Source organism: Carcharodon carcharias, chromosome 2, assembly GCF_017639515.1.
Source record: "Carcharodon carcharias isolate sCarCar2 chromosome 2, sCarCar2.pri, whole genome shotgun sequence".
NCBI lineage: Eukaryota > Metazoa > Chordata > Chondrichthyes > Lamniformes > Lamnidae > Carcharodon > Carcharodon carcharias.
The window spans coordinates 163,297,154-163,311,990 of record NC_054468.1 but is presented as its reverse complement, the minus strand read 5'-3'; the positions used below and the strand labels follow the sequence as shown (position 1 = coordinate 163,311,990).

Genomic DNA, 14,837 nt, shown 5'->3' with positions numbered 1-14,837 from the left:
GAACAGAGGCCAAAACAGGTTCCATCCACCACCACCACTCTCCTCCACCCGGCTGAACTCGTTCTCACATTGAAAAACTTCTCCTTCAATTCCACTCACTTCACTAAATAAAAGGTATGGCTATGGGAATTTGTCTAGACATGTGGAATATTCTTTGTTCCACTCATACTCGGGTTCAATATTTCCTATGTTTCCTCCCCCTCGGAGTGCACAGGCTTTGTTTAAGTGAGTGGCCTTTTGAATATTTTTGTGCGGTCACTTACGCATGGTAACTGATAGGAGCTAACTTGCGCAGAGCTTTCCGGGTTACTGCATGGCCATGCAGCTTTGAGGGAACATTGCCCTCATCCAGTACTGGAAAACTTTGTTTCCAGTTTCCACCCTTCCCTTGCCTTCACATGGTCCAGCTCTTCCTTTCCTCAACGTCTGTCTCCATTTCTGGGGATAGACTATCAACCAAGATTCACTATTAGCTCAGTGATTTCCACAGCTACTTTGATTACACTTCCTCCCAGGACTCTGCTCCAGTGTCTCAGTTTCTCCAGCTGCTTCGCATCTATTCTGACGATTCTACCTCCCATGCCAGTGCTTTCTTTCTGTCTTCCTTTTTATTTATCCAAGCATTCCCATACACCATGGTTGTGTCCGGTCCATTTTCTCTATTTCTGCCCTCTCTCCGCCCGTAATATCACCACCGTCAACACCCCTTTGTCCTTAAGTCTATGACATCTTTGGAAATCTCTTCTTTGCCTCCACCTATCACTGGCCCTCTATCCAGCTCTACCTGTCCCAACCCCTTCTATCAGCTTATATTTCACCTCATTTCTCTATTTCCTTTGTTCTGATGAAGAGTCATATGGACTCGAAGCGTCAACTGTGTTCCTTTCCGCAGATGCTGTCAGACCTGCTGAGTTTTTCCAGTTATCTTTGTTTTTGCATTGAGATAAACTTGTTTTTGGGAATGTTGGCCAGGGCACAGAACTGCCAAATATTACTACAGGCCTTTTACATCCCCCAATCAAAGGACCTCAATTTAAAGTCTCTGCCAAAAGATAGCACCTCCAACAGTGCAGCACTCCTTCAGTGCTACATTGATGTCAGCCCAGAATTGTCTTCCATGTCCAAGCGTTGAGTACACAACCCTCTTACTCAGCCCAGAGTGCTACCATTAAACAAAGCAGATAATGATCCAATACAACATCATGTAGTAATAAAGCACCTTTTATTCAATAAAATGTCCCACCCCAAGGCACTTTATAGAAGTTTAATCTAATACCAAAGCAAAAAAGAAAACACTAGGTCAGGTGACCAAACCCTTGTCTAAAGAAGTAGGTTTTAAGCAGACTCAAAAGAAGGAGGGAGAGGTGGAGAGGCTTAGGGAGGAAATCACAGAACATCAAGCATGGACAGCTGAAGGCACAACTGCCAATGGTGGGATGAGGCATGTGGTTGGAGTTGAAGAAACATTAACTTCTGCAGACCTACAAACCCGAGAAAGGGAGGGGCAAAGCAATGGAGGGATTTAAAGATAAGAGCAAAAATTTTAAAAATTGGGGTAAGGCAAGGAGGAAGCGATCCATGAACTATCACAGCCAGTACAAGGACTGAACCCATGCAATTGGCATCATTCTGCACCACAGACTGGCCAGCTAGCCAACTGAGCTAACTGACCCCACAATCACAGAGAATGGTTTCGATCCATTGACCTCTATGTTATGGGCCCAGCACGCATCCGCTGTGCCACTCTGTTCTGTGATTGAAAGTTGCCATAGTCCCAGAGGACCATTAGAGAGAGACGGCTAGTGGTGAGTTTAACCTGAGGGTCACCACACCTCAGGCGAGGGGCGAGGTTGAGAAGGCGGTGCCTTCATGGATGACTTCAGCTGGTACAGGAATTAAACCTGCACTATTGGTGTCACTCTGCATCAGAAACCAGCTGTCCAGCCAATTGAGCTAACCAACCCCCTTTAATGTGTTTTTTTTAATTTGAGGGGTTGAACAGAATGGCTCCAATCCAGGAGGGGCAGGCTCGGGAACTGAATCTGGGCAGGGTGGATGTGGGCTGAAACCTGGTTCCAGCCCCCGGCTCAGTCACAACCCGGGCTGTAGTTTCTATTGGTATCACACTGGAGTACCAGCCTGGATTTTGTGCTTAAATCTCAATTCAGGTCAAAAAGCACAGGTGATGGGAGAACAAAACTTGGTGCGAGTTAGGATATGGGCACAACTTTTGGATGAACTTAAGTTTATGGAAGCGGGAAGATAGGAGGCCAGCCAGGAGAGCACTGAAATACAGCACAACACTTATTTGCATAGTTCAAACATACTACTTTAAAACTCTACAATCCTAAGTTAGTGCCATCTTACATGGGTTAGAACTCAGTTTGAGAGCAAAGTTTCCCAGTGTATTCAACCTGAATGTGGCACATTGGTATCACAGAATAGCTGATATCACAGAATAGCAAAGTGTACATTCATATCCAAGACTCCCTTCTGAAAAATTCCCATTTCCGATACTTCCATAGCTGAAACTGGGTACTTTTCCCACAGGAAGCAAGGAAAGGAAATGTACTCTTGTTCACCACTTCCTTTTGACGAGTTAATTGGCAGAAGCTCACAAACTTGACACCTTCACTTATTCTTTACCAAAAAATAGTATATGGAAAGCTAATAGTGGGAAGGCAGAAAATGCAATGCAACGTACCAGATTTTTTCTGATTATAATTTTGCATTTGAATCTTAGCCAAAATATTTGAAACATAAATAACCTACCACTGTTTTTGCAAATCATGGGAACAAAAAGGAAGGTTGCAAATAGTAGCAAAATAACACAGTCCACTGAAGCAGTAATGCATGGCTCCATACCAGTGGTTACATGCTTCCCTCAACATCTCAATTGCAAATGCTTTCCTTTGGAAAGGAGTTCACCCTACGTCGAATGTATTCACCTCCCAAAACTGAACTTGGCGGAAAATATTAGCCTAGCTGGTGCATCACCAGAGAAAAAAGCTAATAGTTAATGGGAAACACGTGCAGTTAGCAAATGCTGTACCAAGTGCCATGAGGATTATTTCAAATGATCAGAATACTTTAAAATAACCAATAAATTGATTCACAGCAATTAGAACTTGTGAAAATCTGATCAATTGCCAGCTCCAATAACCAATACTAAACACAACTTAACCTCTCGTGATCACAAGAAATATATTTGAGAACGGTGAGGGGGACAAATTTCGCCCATTGTAGGTTTATTTTTTATTTATTTGTAATGTGACCTCACTGACAAGGCCAGTACTTATTGCTCTTGAGAAGGTGGTGGCAAGCCACCTTCTTCAATCGCTTTAGACCTTCTGCTGTAGGTAAACCCAAAGTGCTTTTAAGTAAAATGATCCAGGGTTTTGACTCAACACCGTGAAGGAACAGCGATATATTTCCAAATCAGAATGGTGCAAGACCCAGAGGGATATTACCTTGTGCCTGCTGTTCTTGTTCTTCTAGGTGATAGAGGTCACAGGCTTGGAAGCTGCTCTTGAAGGAGCCTCAGCAAGCTGCTGCAATGCATCTTGTAAATGGTACACACTATAACTACAGTTCCAGTCATGGAGGAAATGAATATTTAAGGTGGCGGATTGGGTGCCAATCAAGCGGGTTGTTTTGTCCTGGATGGTGTCTAGCTTCTCAAATGTTGTTGGAGCTGCACTCACCCAGGCAAGCAGAGAGTATTCCATCACACTTCAGACTTGTGTCTTGTAAATGGTGGACAGGTTTTGGGGAGCCAGGACAGGAGTTACTTGCTGCCGAATTCCCAGTGTCTGACCTGCACTTTTGTTCAGAGTATTTATGTTGCTGGTCCAGTTCAGTTTTTAGTCAATGGTGACCCCAGTTGTTGGTCAGGATTTAAGTGATGGTAATATCATTGAATGTCAAGGGGAGATGGTTAGATTCTCTTATAATACTTAAGTGATAAGTAAGAGTCATACAACACATCAGCCTAAGCCTCAATGTTGTCCAGATCTTGTTGTTAACAGGAATGGACTGCTTCAATAACTGAGTAGCTGCAAATGGAACTGAATACGGGGCTATCATCAGTGAACATCCCCACTTCTGACAGCATGATGGAGGGAAGGTCATTGATGAAGCTAAAGATGGTTGAGCATGGCCACTATCCTGAGGAACTCCAGCAGCAATGTTTCGGGGCTGAGGCGATTGTGGTTGTTGGAGGCCAATCATCTTCCTTTGTGCTAGGTATGACATCAGCCAATGGAGAGTTTTCCCCAAATCCCACTAACTTCAATTTTACAAGGGCTTCATGATATTGCACTTGGTCAAACACTACCTCCTCAATGTCAAGGGAAATTACTCATCTCACCATGGGAATTCAGCTCTTTTACCCACATTTGGATTAAACTTGTGATGAGATTTAGAACCAAGTGGTCCTGGAGGAACTTGAACCTAGCATCAGTGAGTAAGTTATTGATGAATAAATGCCACTTGATAGCCTGGTCAATGACAACTTCCAACACTTTTCTGATGATTGAGTGTAGATTGATGGGGTGGTAATTGGCCTGGATTGTATTTGTCCTGCTTTTTGTGGAAAGGGCATACTCGGGCTGTTTTTCCATGTTGCTGGGTAGATGCTGGTATTGTATCCATACTGGAACAGCTTAGCTAGGGGCGCAGCTAGTTATGTAGCACTAGTCTTCAGCACTACAGCTGGGCCCACAGATCATCCAAGAAAATCTTGATTCTCAGCATTACAACACCCTGGGATTCTACTGGGAGATTTTAATGCCACAGTTGGATGCAACTACACTGGTTGGAAGGGCACCATCGGGGAAAAAAGCCTGGGGAAATCAAAAATCAACAGTCTCCTTCTCCTCACCAAGTGCATTGAATATGGGTTCACCATCACAAACACACTCATCCACCAGAAAGATAAATATAAAACAATGTGGAAACATCTCTGATCCAAGCACCTGCATCTTCTGAATTATATCATTCTCCAAGCCTGGGATAGGAAGGGTGTGTACATAATCCGAGCCATTCGGAGTGCAAATGACTGCTGGACAGGCCATAGACCTTAACGTTCCACCAGGAGCATACACCTAGCACCCAAACACAGAAGATATCCAGGAGAAGATTTAACATCCACATTATCCAGGATATAAAAACAACAGAACGATTCGAGGTATAAAACTTTTTTCCCATCTTGCTCCCTCAGGCTCCAGTGATGTCAATGTGGAAGGGCTTTGGGGCAAGATCAAATCTGTGATCTAAGACACATGCACCCAGACCATGGACTTGAATCTTGTGGGCACCAAGACTGGTTCAACAAGAATGCAAAATAAATATGCAAATATATGATCAGAAATGCCAAGCCTTTATCATGTCAAAATTACCCTACAACACATCAGAAACAAGAATACTTATTACTCATATCTGAAGCATAGAGAACGGAGAAGCAACGAAAGTGGAAGGAAAGCAAAACCCTGGCTCAAGAACTTCCCCTTCCTCAGGGTATCTCTTGTTTTAGGCTCAAGGTTTCTACCGAATAGTGCCATCCCACTGATACTGATCCTTGCATCCCAAGGAAACGGACAGGTTGTAGCTCTGCTCGCAGCTTGTCGTTCCACCAAGGTCGTTCCAGCTAAAACCTGCACAAAGTGAGCTTGCTACACTGATCTGGGCAGATCTGGAAGGGCGAAGCTCTATTAAAATACATGCTTCAAGTCCTCAACAGCCGGATGAATCAAGCACATATACAGATCAATGGCTATGAAGGCGGATGAAAGCTGTAATGGAATTTATGCCCACCAGTAGTCATGACTTGCCATGCCTTTAGGTAAAGATTGCCAACCCAACAAGTTTGTGCGGTTGTTGACTGCCTCATTGATTTCTTCATGTTAAAACATGACCCTGCAAAGGACATCAAAAAGCCCTACAGCGATGGACAAGTGGCGTCAGAGGCAGGACTGAACGTGGAGGTCTCTAGTCACAAATCTACATGTAGGTGGATGCCTGATGGTCGCTGAACTCTTGGATTTGAGGCAGAAATAGCTACCCAGCAGCAGCATCCACAACCGAGCAGTCGTCTTTAGGGTCCCCTCTGCTCACCTCACTTGAGGAAGAGGCTAGAAAAGATGCCCCAAACATTGGCAGTCCCAAACTGTCCCAACAGGGGACAAACAAACCATGAAGCCTGGTAGATATCATCCTGATTTCAGGGTCTGACAATGACAATGGTTCATTTAAGATATAATTAGGTGATGTCAATGGATTTATCACCACTGCCATACTTTGAAGACCTTTCCAAAAGTTGATCACTTTTTGCATTCATCTTAATTTGCTACTTGACCAATTGCACACACTCCCTTAATCTAGTCTCTTGGTTTACCTCAAAGCAGTGCTCCAGGTTTACCTCATTTATATTGTTTCCGTATTTTGTACACTTCCACAAGATCAGTCGCCTCTTTTCAAGACCCCAAAATCAGATTATTGCTAGTCTTTCCTGCTAACTCAACTCTTGGACACAAGGGACCACCATGGACACAAGGGAACCTCTTCACTGCACTGCCTTCCAGGCTTAAATAGTTTATGTTGTGAGTAAAACTAAGCATAATACTCAAGCTATAGTTTATCTAGTCACTTATTTGATGTTCGTGGACTCTTGCTACATGCAAACTGATTACCACATTTGTCTACAGAACAACAGGGACAATGAATAGATTTCATTTTTTTTAAATGAACAACAGGCTTTAAACTAAAAGGGAATCCATTCATAGTGAAGTACTTTAGAATTCCCTGAGGATGAAAACGATGCAAGCTCTTTTCTTTCACAGGCTGCCTCTCTGGTGATATTATCCAACTCCTTCTATAGGTCCCTGGCTCCTTCCTCCAACCCAGCGGATACTAATTTAGGATCGACAAATTCAACCAGTTGGCATTGGTTTTCTGAATCAAAATTTTATGTATAGAAACATAAGAACAGGAGGCCATTTAGCCCTTGAGCTAAACGAGATCATGGCTGATCTACAACCTGGCTTTGCCCCGTGCCCTTTAATACCTTTAATTATCAAAAGTATCCATCAATCTCAGTTTTAAAATTAACAATTAATTTAGCATTAATTGCCATTTGAGATGAGTTACAAATTCCACCCCTTTGTTTTATTTTCCTAATTTCACTCCTGAAAGGCCTAGCTCTAATTTTTAAAACTATGCCCCCTTGTCCTAGACTCCCCAACCAGAATAATATTTTGAATATATTAGAATCAGACACGTGAGATATTTCACACATTATTTCTTAGATTCTCTAATTACAGAAGTGAAATTGTGTTCTTTTCTTTAGCCAATGCCTTAACACATCAAACTTTTGCCTTGGATTCTCAGTCCTTTCAGTTTAGTAGTAGACTTTCATGAGAAACTTCAGCAAGGCTTGTAAATGGAAGGAATTTCCATCCTGAGATTTTTGCATGAGAGAGAGAAAGAGAGAGGGAGAGAGCTCACCAAGACTCACCTGATTTACTACTTCAAGGTAGATTCCCAGTGTAGTGCAGGGATCCAAACTGCAAACTTTCCACTGGCATGTACCACCTATACCCAGCTCCTAAAAGAACAAAAGACTGTGAAACTTATTCAAATATATATGTCTGTTCCAATCATTCATATACTCTTCAAACTCAGTAAAAAGAAATCCTGGGCACACAAACCTGCTGCAAAAACAACAAACAGATTAGTTACTTCAAATAATCTTCAAGTACAACAACATTTGCATTGATTAGAAAACTTAGAAAAAATGTAAAGTACTCTTAAATGGTTTATAATTTTAACCTGCTTTCACACTATAGAGAATCTAAACATTTATTTCCCCTTTCTACTCAGTGATCAGCTGGTCATTTAAAAACAAAATATTAGCTCCATTTTAACTAATGGTGCCAGATAGTTACATATTCCAAGTACCTATATGAAATAAGCTCAAAACTTACATTTTCAGACACAGAAGGGCCTTTGGAGTTCAGAGATACACAGGTCCCAATTGCACCAGCAATCTTCAGTTCTCTGGTTGTCTAAAGGAAATAAATTATTTTAGAGACGGAAGTCAGTGTCAGTGAATCTACATAATCCTCCCCCACAGATATGTTCCTGAAAGAACATTAATAAAATGTAAAGATTTGGAATATAAATAGTGTCATTATTCCCAAATGTATTAGGTCGGACAATTCTTTAATTGATTGGCAGATAAAACTTCAGGAGTACCAACCTAGTTGTCATCCAAGCCAAACGTCTTTACAAGTCCTTTAAGGAGTAGCACTGCCCGTTATCAATATATAGAATAACCTTGTATTTAGAATAGGAGACAACATTGGCACTGTATTTATACTTCACTCTGGGATGGAACAATCTGCCAATAAAAAGAATCCCCATCATGATGGATCCAAATTCATCTGTGGGCTTGCTGATTCAAATCAGCAATGGCTAAATTACTGGTTACTGTATTACTAAAAAAAATCTTCAGCAGCAACAGAATGAAGTAAATAAGACACCTGACAAAATTATTCACCAACTTTAAAACTCATAAGACAGAAAAGCAGTAGAACCACACTGCAATTCTGAAGAGCCTGTATATGTAGTTTTTCTTCCAGCTTCCTCAGTGGTCTGGTGTCCTATAGGTAATACTCCCTACTGGGTTCCACAGTGGTGTAAATCATCCGTGATCTCAGCCAATTATTAAGTGTAAGCAAACTAAGTTTCACGGGTGCAAATCAAGCCTGACCCTAGCATCAGATATCCAGATAGATTGTTGCTTATATCACGGGACAGCAATAAGGAGGAGGAGAAACTCTGGTCGAATTTCCCTCCCCTCTAACCCTGAGATAATGAGGTCAATTGTCATTCTCCCACCATTATTGTGCTGGTGTACAGTTTTTAAATCAAATCATGAATTATTTTGCATTGAACAAAAAGCACCAACCTCATTGACAGGATCTCACAACATCACAAACTGTAAGATTATTTGCAAATGTTTATAGCTGCACTCTGAACCAGAACGAGATTACAGCCTCATGATCACTCCTGGCACACTGCAATTTACAAAGACTGTTTTTAAATTTTGTTTTCAGCATTTTAGTGCTAGGAAGGGATTGTCATATGCACGTCACATTGATGAACAAACAGACTTGTATTAAAGGATTAATGTCTGACTTAAGAATTTGAGATTTTGATTGCTTTCCACTAAAAAGCATAATTTGACCACATTGATTTGCAGGTACATTTTAATTGTTCTCATCTGCAGAATAAAGCTACTTTATACCACAATTAACACCTTAAAAAAATTCATTCATGGGATGCGGGCTTTGCCGGCTAGGCCAGCATTCAGTGCCCAACCCTAATCACCCTTGAGAAGGTGATGGTCAACAGCCTTCTTGAATAGCTGCAGTCCATGTGGTGTAGATACACCCACAGTGCTGTTAGGAGGGAGTTCCAGAATTTTGACCCAGCAACAGGAAAGGAATGGCGATATATTTCCAAGTCGGGATGGTGAGTGGCTTGGAGGGGAACTTCCAGGTGGTGGTGTTCCCACGAGTCTGTTGCCTTTGTCCTTTTAGATGGTAGTGGTCGTGGGTTTGGAAGGTGCTGTCCAAGGAGCCTTGGTGAGTGTAGATGGTACACACTGCTGCTACTGTGCATCAGCAGTGGAGGGAGTGAATGTTTGTGGATGGGGTGTCAAGAGAGTGGGTGTCAAGCTTCTTGAGTGTTGTTGGAACTGCACTCATCCAGGCAAGTGGAGAGTATTCCATCACATTCCTGACTTGTGCCTTGTAGATGGTGGGCAGTTCTTGGAGAGTCAGGGGGTGAGTTGCTTGCTGCAGGATTCCTAGCCTCTGACCTGCTCTTGTATCCACAGTATTTATATGGCTAGTCCAGTTTAGTTTCTGCTCAATGGTAACCCCAGGATGTTGATAGTGGGGGATTCAATGTTGGTAATGTCATTGAATGTCATGGGGTAATGGTCATTGTTGAAGATGGTCGTTGCCTGCTACTTGAGTGGCACAAATGTTACTTGCCACTTGTAAGCCCGAGCCTGAATACTGTCCAGGTCTTGCTGCATTTGGACATGGACTGCTTCAGTATCTGAAGAGTTGGTAATGTACAAATATCAGCACTAATCATCAGCAAAAATCCCCACTTCTGACCTTATGATGGAAGGAAGGTCGTTGATGAAACAGCTGAAAATGGTTGCACCCAAGACACACCCTGAGGAACTCCTGCAGTGATGTCCTGGAACTGAGATGACTAACATCGCACAACCACAACCATCTTGCTTTGTTCTAGGTAAAACCCAAACCAGCAGAGTTTTCCCTGATTCCCACTGATTCCAGTTTTGACTTCTTGGTGCCACACTCGGTCAAATACTGCCTTGATGTCAAAGGCAGTCACTTTTACCTCACCTCTGGAGTTCAGCTTTTTTGACCATGTTTGATCCAAGGCTGTAATGAGGTCAGGAGCTAAATGGCCCTGGTTGGACACAAACTGAGCATCAGTGAGCAGGTTATTACTAAGTGCCGCTCGATAGCACTGTTGATAACCCATTCCATCGCTTTAAAGATGATCGAGAGTAGGCTGATAGGGTGGTAATTGACTGGCTTGGATTTGACCTGCTTTGTGTACACAGGACATACTTGGGCAATTTTCCACATTGCTGGGTAGATGTCAGTGTTGTAGCTGTGCTGAAACAGCTTGGCTAGGGGTGCGGCAAGTTCTGGAGCACAAGTCTTCAGTACTTTTGCTGGAAAATTGTCAGGGCCCATAGCCGTTGCAGTATCCAGTACCTTCAGCTGCTTCTTGGTGGAGTAAATCAAATCGGCTGAAGACTGGACTTGTGATGCTGGGGACCTCCGGAGCAGGCCGAGATGGATCATCCACTCAGCACTTCTGGCTGAAGACTTGCAAATGCTTCAGCGTTACCTTTTGCACTGATGTGCTGGGGTTCCCCGTCATTGAAGATGGGGATAGTTGTGAAGCCTCCTCCTCCAGTGAGTTGTTTAATTGTTCACCACCATTCACAACTGAATGTGGCAGGACCGCAGAGCTTAGATCAGATCATTGGTTGTGGAATCACTTAGCTCTATCACTTGCTGCTTATGCTGTTTGGCATACAAGTATGTGTTGCAGCTTCACCAGATTGAAACCTCACTTTCAGGTATGCCTGGTGCTGTTCCTGGCATGCCCTCCTGCACTCTTCATTGAACCAGGGTTGATCCCCTGGCTTGGTGGTAATGGTAGGGTGGGGTATATGCTAGGCCACGAGGTTACAGATTGTGGTTGAGTACAATTCTACTGCTGCTGATGGCCCACAGCACCTCATGGATGTCCAATCTTGAGTTGCTGAATCTGTTCAAAATGCATCCCATTTAGCACGGTGGTGGTGCCACACAACACAATGGTGGGTATCCTCAATGTGAAGATGGGGCTTCATCTCCACAAGGGCTGTGTGATGTTCACTCCTTTCAATACTGTCATGGACAGATATATCTGCAACAGGTAGATTGGTGAGGAAGAGGTCAGTTTGTTTTTCCCTCTTGTTGGGTCCTTCACTACCTTCCGCAGACAGAGTCCAGCAGGTATGTCCTTTAGGGCTCAGCCAACACGGTCGGTACTGTTGCTACTGAGGCACTCTTGGTGATGGACGTTGAAGTCCCCCACCCAGAGTACATTCTGAGCCCCTGCTACCATTCAACATGGTGTGGTGTTCAACATGAAGGAGTACTGATTCATTAGCTGGGCAGGGGGTGGCAGGGGGAAGAGGAATAGTGGCAGTACGTGGTAATCAGCAGGAGGTTTCTTGCACATATTTAGCCTGGTGCCAGGGGACTGCTGACCAAAATAAAATTTTGCAAAGGTGACACATAACCACAATCACAGTGAAAGCTGGCAAGATATAGGGTTTATTAAAGATAACCACAGTCAGCATAAAAATATAACCTAGTTGTCACGAGGCTCCAAAGGATGTCAGATTCAACAAGGTACATTCAACACCAGATGTAGCCCAATAGTGATGCAGGATGTTAGTTGTTGCTTTCTTGCCATCAGTTGACAGAGTCAGTTTCACATTAACAGAGTCAGAACAAGATCACACTATGATAGTAGGGTAGTTTTATTTTCACTAAGGAAGATGGATGAGCTCTGTCTCCATTGAAGGAGATAGAAGAGGCAGATAATGAATGCAATTAAGAGGAAGGAAGAAAATCAAAGCAATTATTTCACACACTAGATAGTGATACCAAAATCTTAATGATAACCTAGTCAACTATTTGAGAAAAAGTTAACTCTGCAAGTTTAAACATTATATTTAAATTAAAGATATCTGCTTACCTTAATCTCTAAAGTGGCACCAAATGCCATTCTGAAATCCCCCTGCAAGCCTTTACTGAAAACCCTTTGGAATGTTTGCTTGAAGAGGGAAGTGTTGAAGGAGTCCCCCATCACAATGTAACCTCTAGATTTATAAAGGTGGACACAGATTCTAAAGTTATTAAGTGATGCACTACATGACATTCATCAGTACAAAGCTTAAAATATTTAGTCAAGAAGCACATCTGTTAGTCCCTTTACAAGGCTGATAATCAGCTGCAGGTGGAAGGGAGCAATTAAATCTGCCTATTAAGCATCTCAACCAGGCATCCTATTATATTGAGTCAGGAGGTGAATTATTCGCTGTGGCATTGCCAGCCTCTGATCTACTCTTGTCACCACAGTATTCATGTGGCAAACCCAGTTAAGTTCCTGGTCAATGGTAACCCCCCAGGATGTCGATGGTGGGCAATTCAGCAATGTTAATGCCATTGAATGACAAGGGGAGACAATTAGATTTCTCTTGTTGGAGATGGTCCCTGCCTAGCACTTTTGTGGCACAACTGTGACTTGCCACTTATCAGGCCAAGCCTGAGTCCCCTCCCCCATCCCCACCCCCTTTCTGTTTCCCCCTTCTTTTTTTTCCCAATAAATTATAAAGATTTTCCTTTTCCCACCTATTTCCATTATATAAAAAAAAAACCCACTAGAGCTATACCTTGAGTGCCCTACCATCCATTCTTAATTAGCACATTCGTTTAGATAATATCACCAACTTTAACTTTAACACCTATGTGTTCTATTGTACTATTGTTGTTGACATCTTTTGATGATCTGCTTCTATCACTGCTTGTTTGTCGCTACAACCACACCAACCCCCTCCACCTCTCTGTCTCTCTATTTCTCCGCCCCCCACACACACACCTTAAACCAGCTTATATTTCAGCTCTTTCCTGGACTCGAACTCAAGTTCTGTCGAAGGGTCATGAGGACTCGAAACGTCAACTCTTTTCTTCTCCGCCGATGCTGCCAGACCTGCTGAGTTTTTCCAGGTAATTCTGTTTTTGTTCTGAATATTTCCAGGTCCAGGTCGTGGACATGGGTGACTTCAGCAGGGAACAGTGGCGTAATGTCATTCTGTCACACCATGTCACACTAATCCCAGCTAACATTCTGGGGACACGAGTTCAAATCCCAGCATGGCAGCTGGTGGAATTCAAATTCAATTAATAAATCTGGAATTAAAAGCTAGTCTCAGTAATAGTGACCACAGGGTTATCATAAAAATCCACCTAGTTCACTAATGCCCTTTAGGGAAGGAAATCTGTCTGGCCTACATGTGACTCCAGACCCACAACAAGGTGGCAGAGTCGAAACTGTCCTCTGAAATGGCTGAGCAAGCCACTCAGTTGTACCAAACCACTATTATTTCCAAAACAAAATCAGAATTACCTGGAAAAACTCAGCAAGTCTGGCAGCATCGGCTGAGAAGAGTTGACGTTTCGAGTCCTCATGACCCTTCAACAGAACTAGGTGAATCCAAGGAGAGGGGTGAAACATAAGCTGGTTTAAGGTGGCGGGGGGGGGGGGGAAGAAAGCAGAGGGAGGTGGTGTGGTTGTAGGGACAAGTTAAGCAGTGATAGGAGCAGATAATCAAACGATGTCACAGACAAAAGAGCAAGAGAACACAGAGGTATTGAAGTTGGTGATATTATCTAAACGAATGTGCTAATTAAGGATGGATGGTAGGGCACTCAAGGTATAGCTCTAGTGGGGGTGGGGGGGCATAAAAGATTTAAAAATAATGGAAATAGGCGGGAAAAGAAAAATCTATATAAATTATTGGAAAAAACAAAAGGAAGGGGGAGGAAACAGAAAGGGGGTGGGGATGGAGGAGGGAGCTCAAGACCTAAAGTTGTTGAATTCAATATTCAGTGCGGAAGGCTGTAAAGTGCCTAGTCGGAAGATGAGGTGCTGTTCCTCCAGTTTGCGTTGGGCTTCACTAGAACAATGCAGCAAGCCAAGGACAGACATGTGGGCAAGAGAGCAGGGTGGAGTGTTAAAATGGCAAGCGACAGGGAGGTTTGGGGTCATTCTTGTGGACGGACCGCAGGTGTTCTGCAAAGCGGTCGCCCAGTTTACATTTGGTCTCTCCAATGTAGAGGAGACCGCATTGGGAGCAACGAATGCAGTAGACTAAGTTGGGGGAAATGCAAGTGAAACGCTGCTTCACTTGAAAGGAGTGTTTGGGCCCTTGGATGGTGAGGAGAGAGGAAGTGAAGGGGCAGGTGTTACATCTTTTGCGTGGGCATGGGGAGGTGCCATAGGTGGGGGTTGAGGAGTAGGGGGTGATGGAGGAGTGGACCAGGGTGTCCCGGAGGGAACAATCCCTACGGAATGCCGCCGGGGAGGGTGAAGGGAAGATGTGTTTGGGTGGTGGCATCTTACTGGAGTTGGCAGAAATGGCGGAGGATGATCCTTTGAATGCG

The 14,837-nt window shown here is 43.3% G+C and overlaps 1 protein-coding gene across 3 annotated transcripts in view; it reads right to left on the bottom strand.

Moving 5' to 3' along the window:
- Nucleotides 1-14,837, bottom strand: part of LOC121292561 (protein transport protein Sec23B) — a 67,387-nt gene that overhangs the window by 23,413 nt on the left and 29,137 nt on the right. For all 3 annotated transcript variants that reach the window (XR_005946290.1, XM_041214693.1, XM_041214706.1), the window contains exons 10-12: nt 12,370-12,493; nt 7,983-8,063; nt 7,514-7,603 (exon numbers count right to left, since the gene is read on the bottom strand). Coding sequence is in view for 2 of the 3 variants with exons in the window: in XM_041214693.1 (XP_041070627.1) it covers nt 7,514-7,603; nt 7,983-8,063; nt 12,370-12,493 (295 nt within the window). In the remaining variant the exon portion in view is untranslated. The remainder of the gene's footprint in view (nt 1-7,513; nt 7,604-7,982; nt 8,064-12,369; nt 12,494-14,837) is intronic.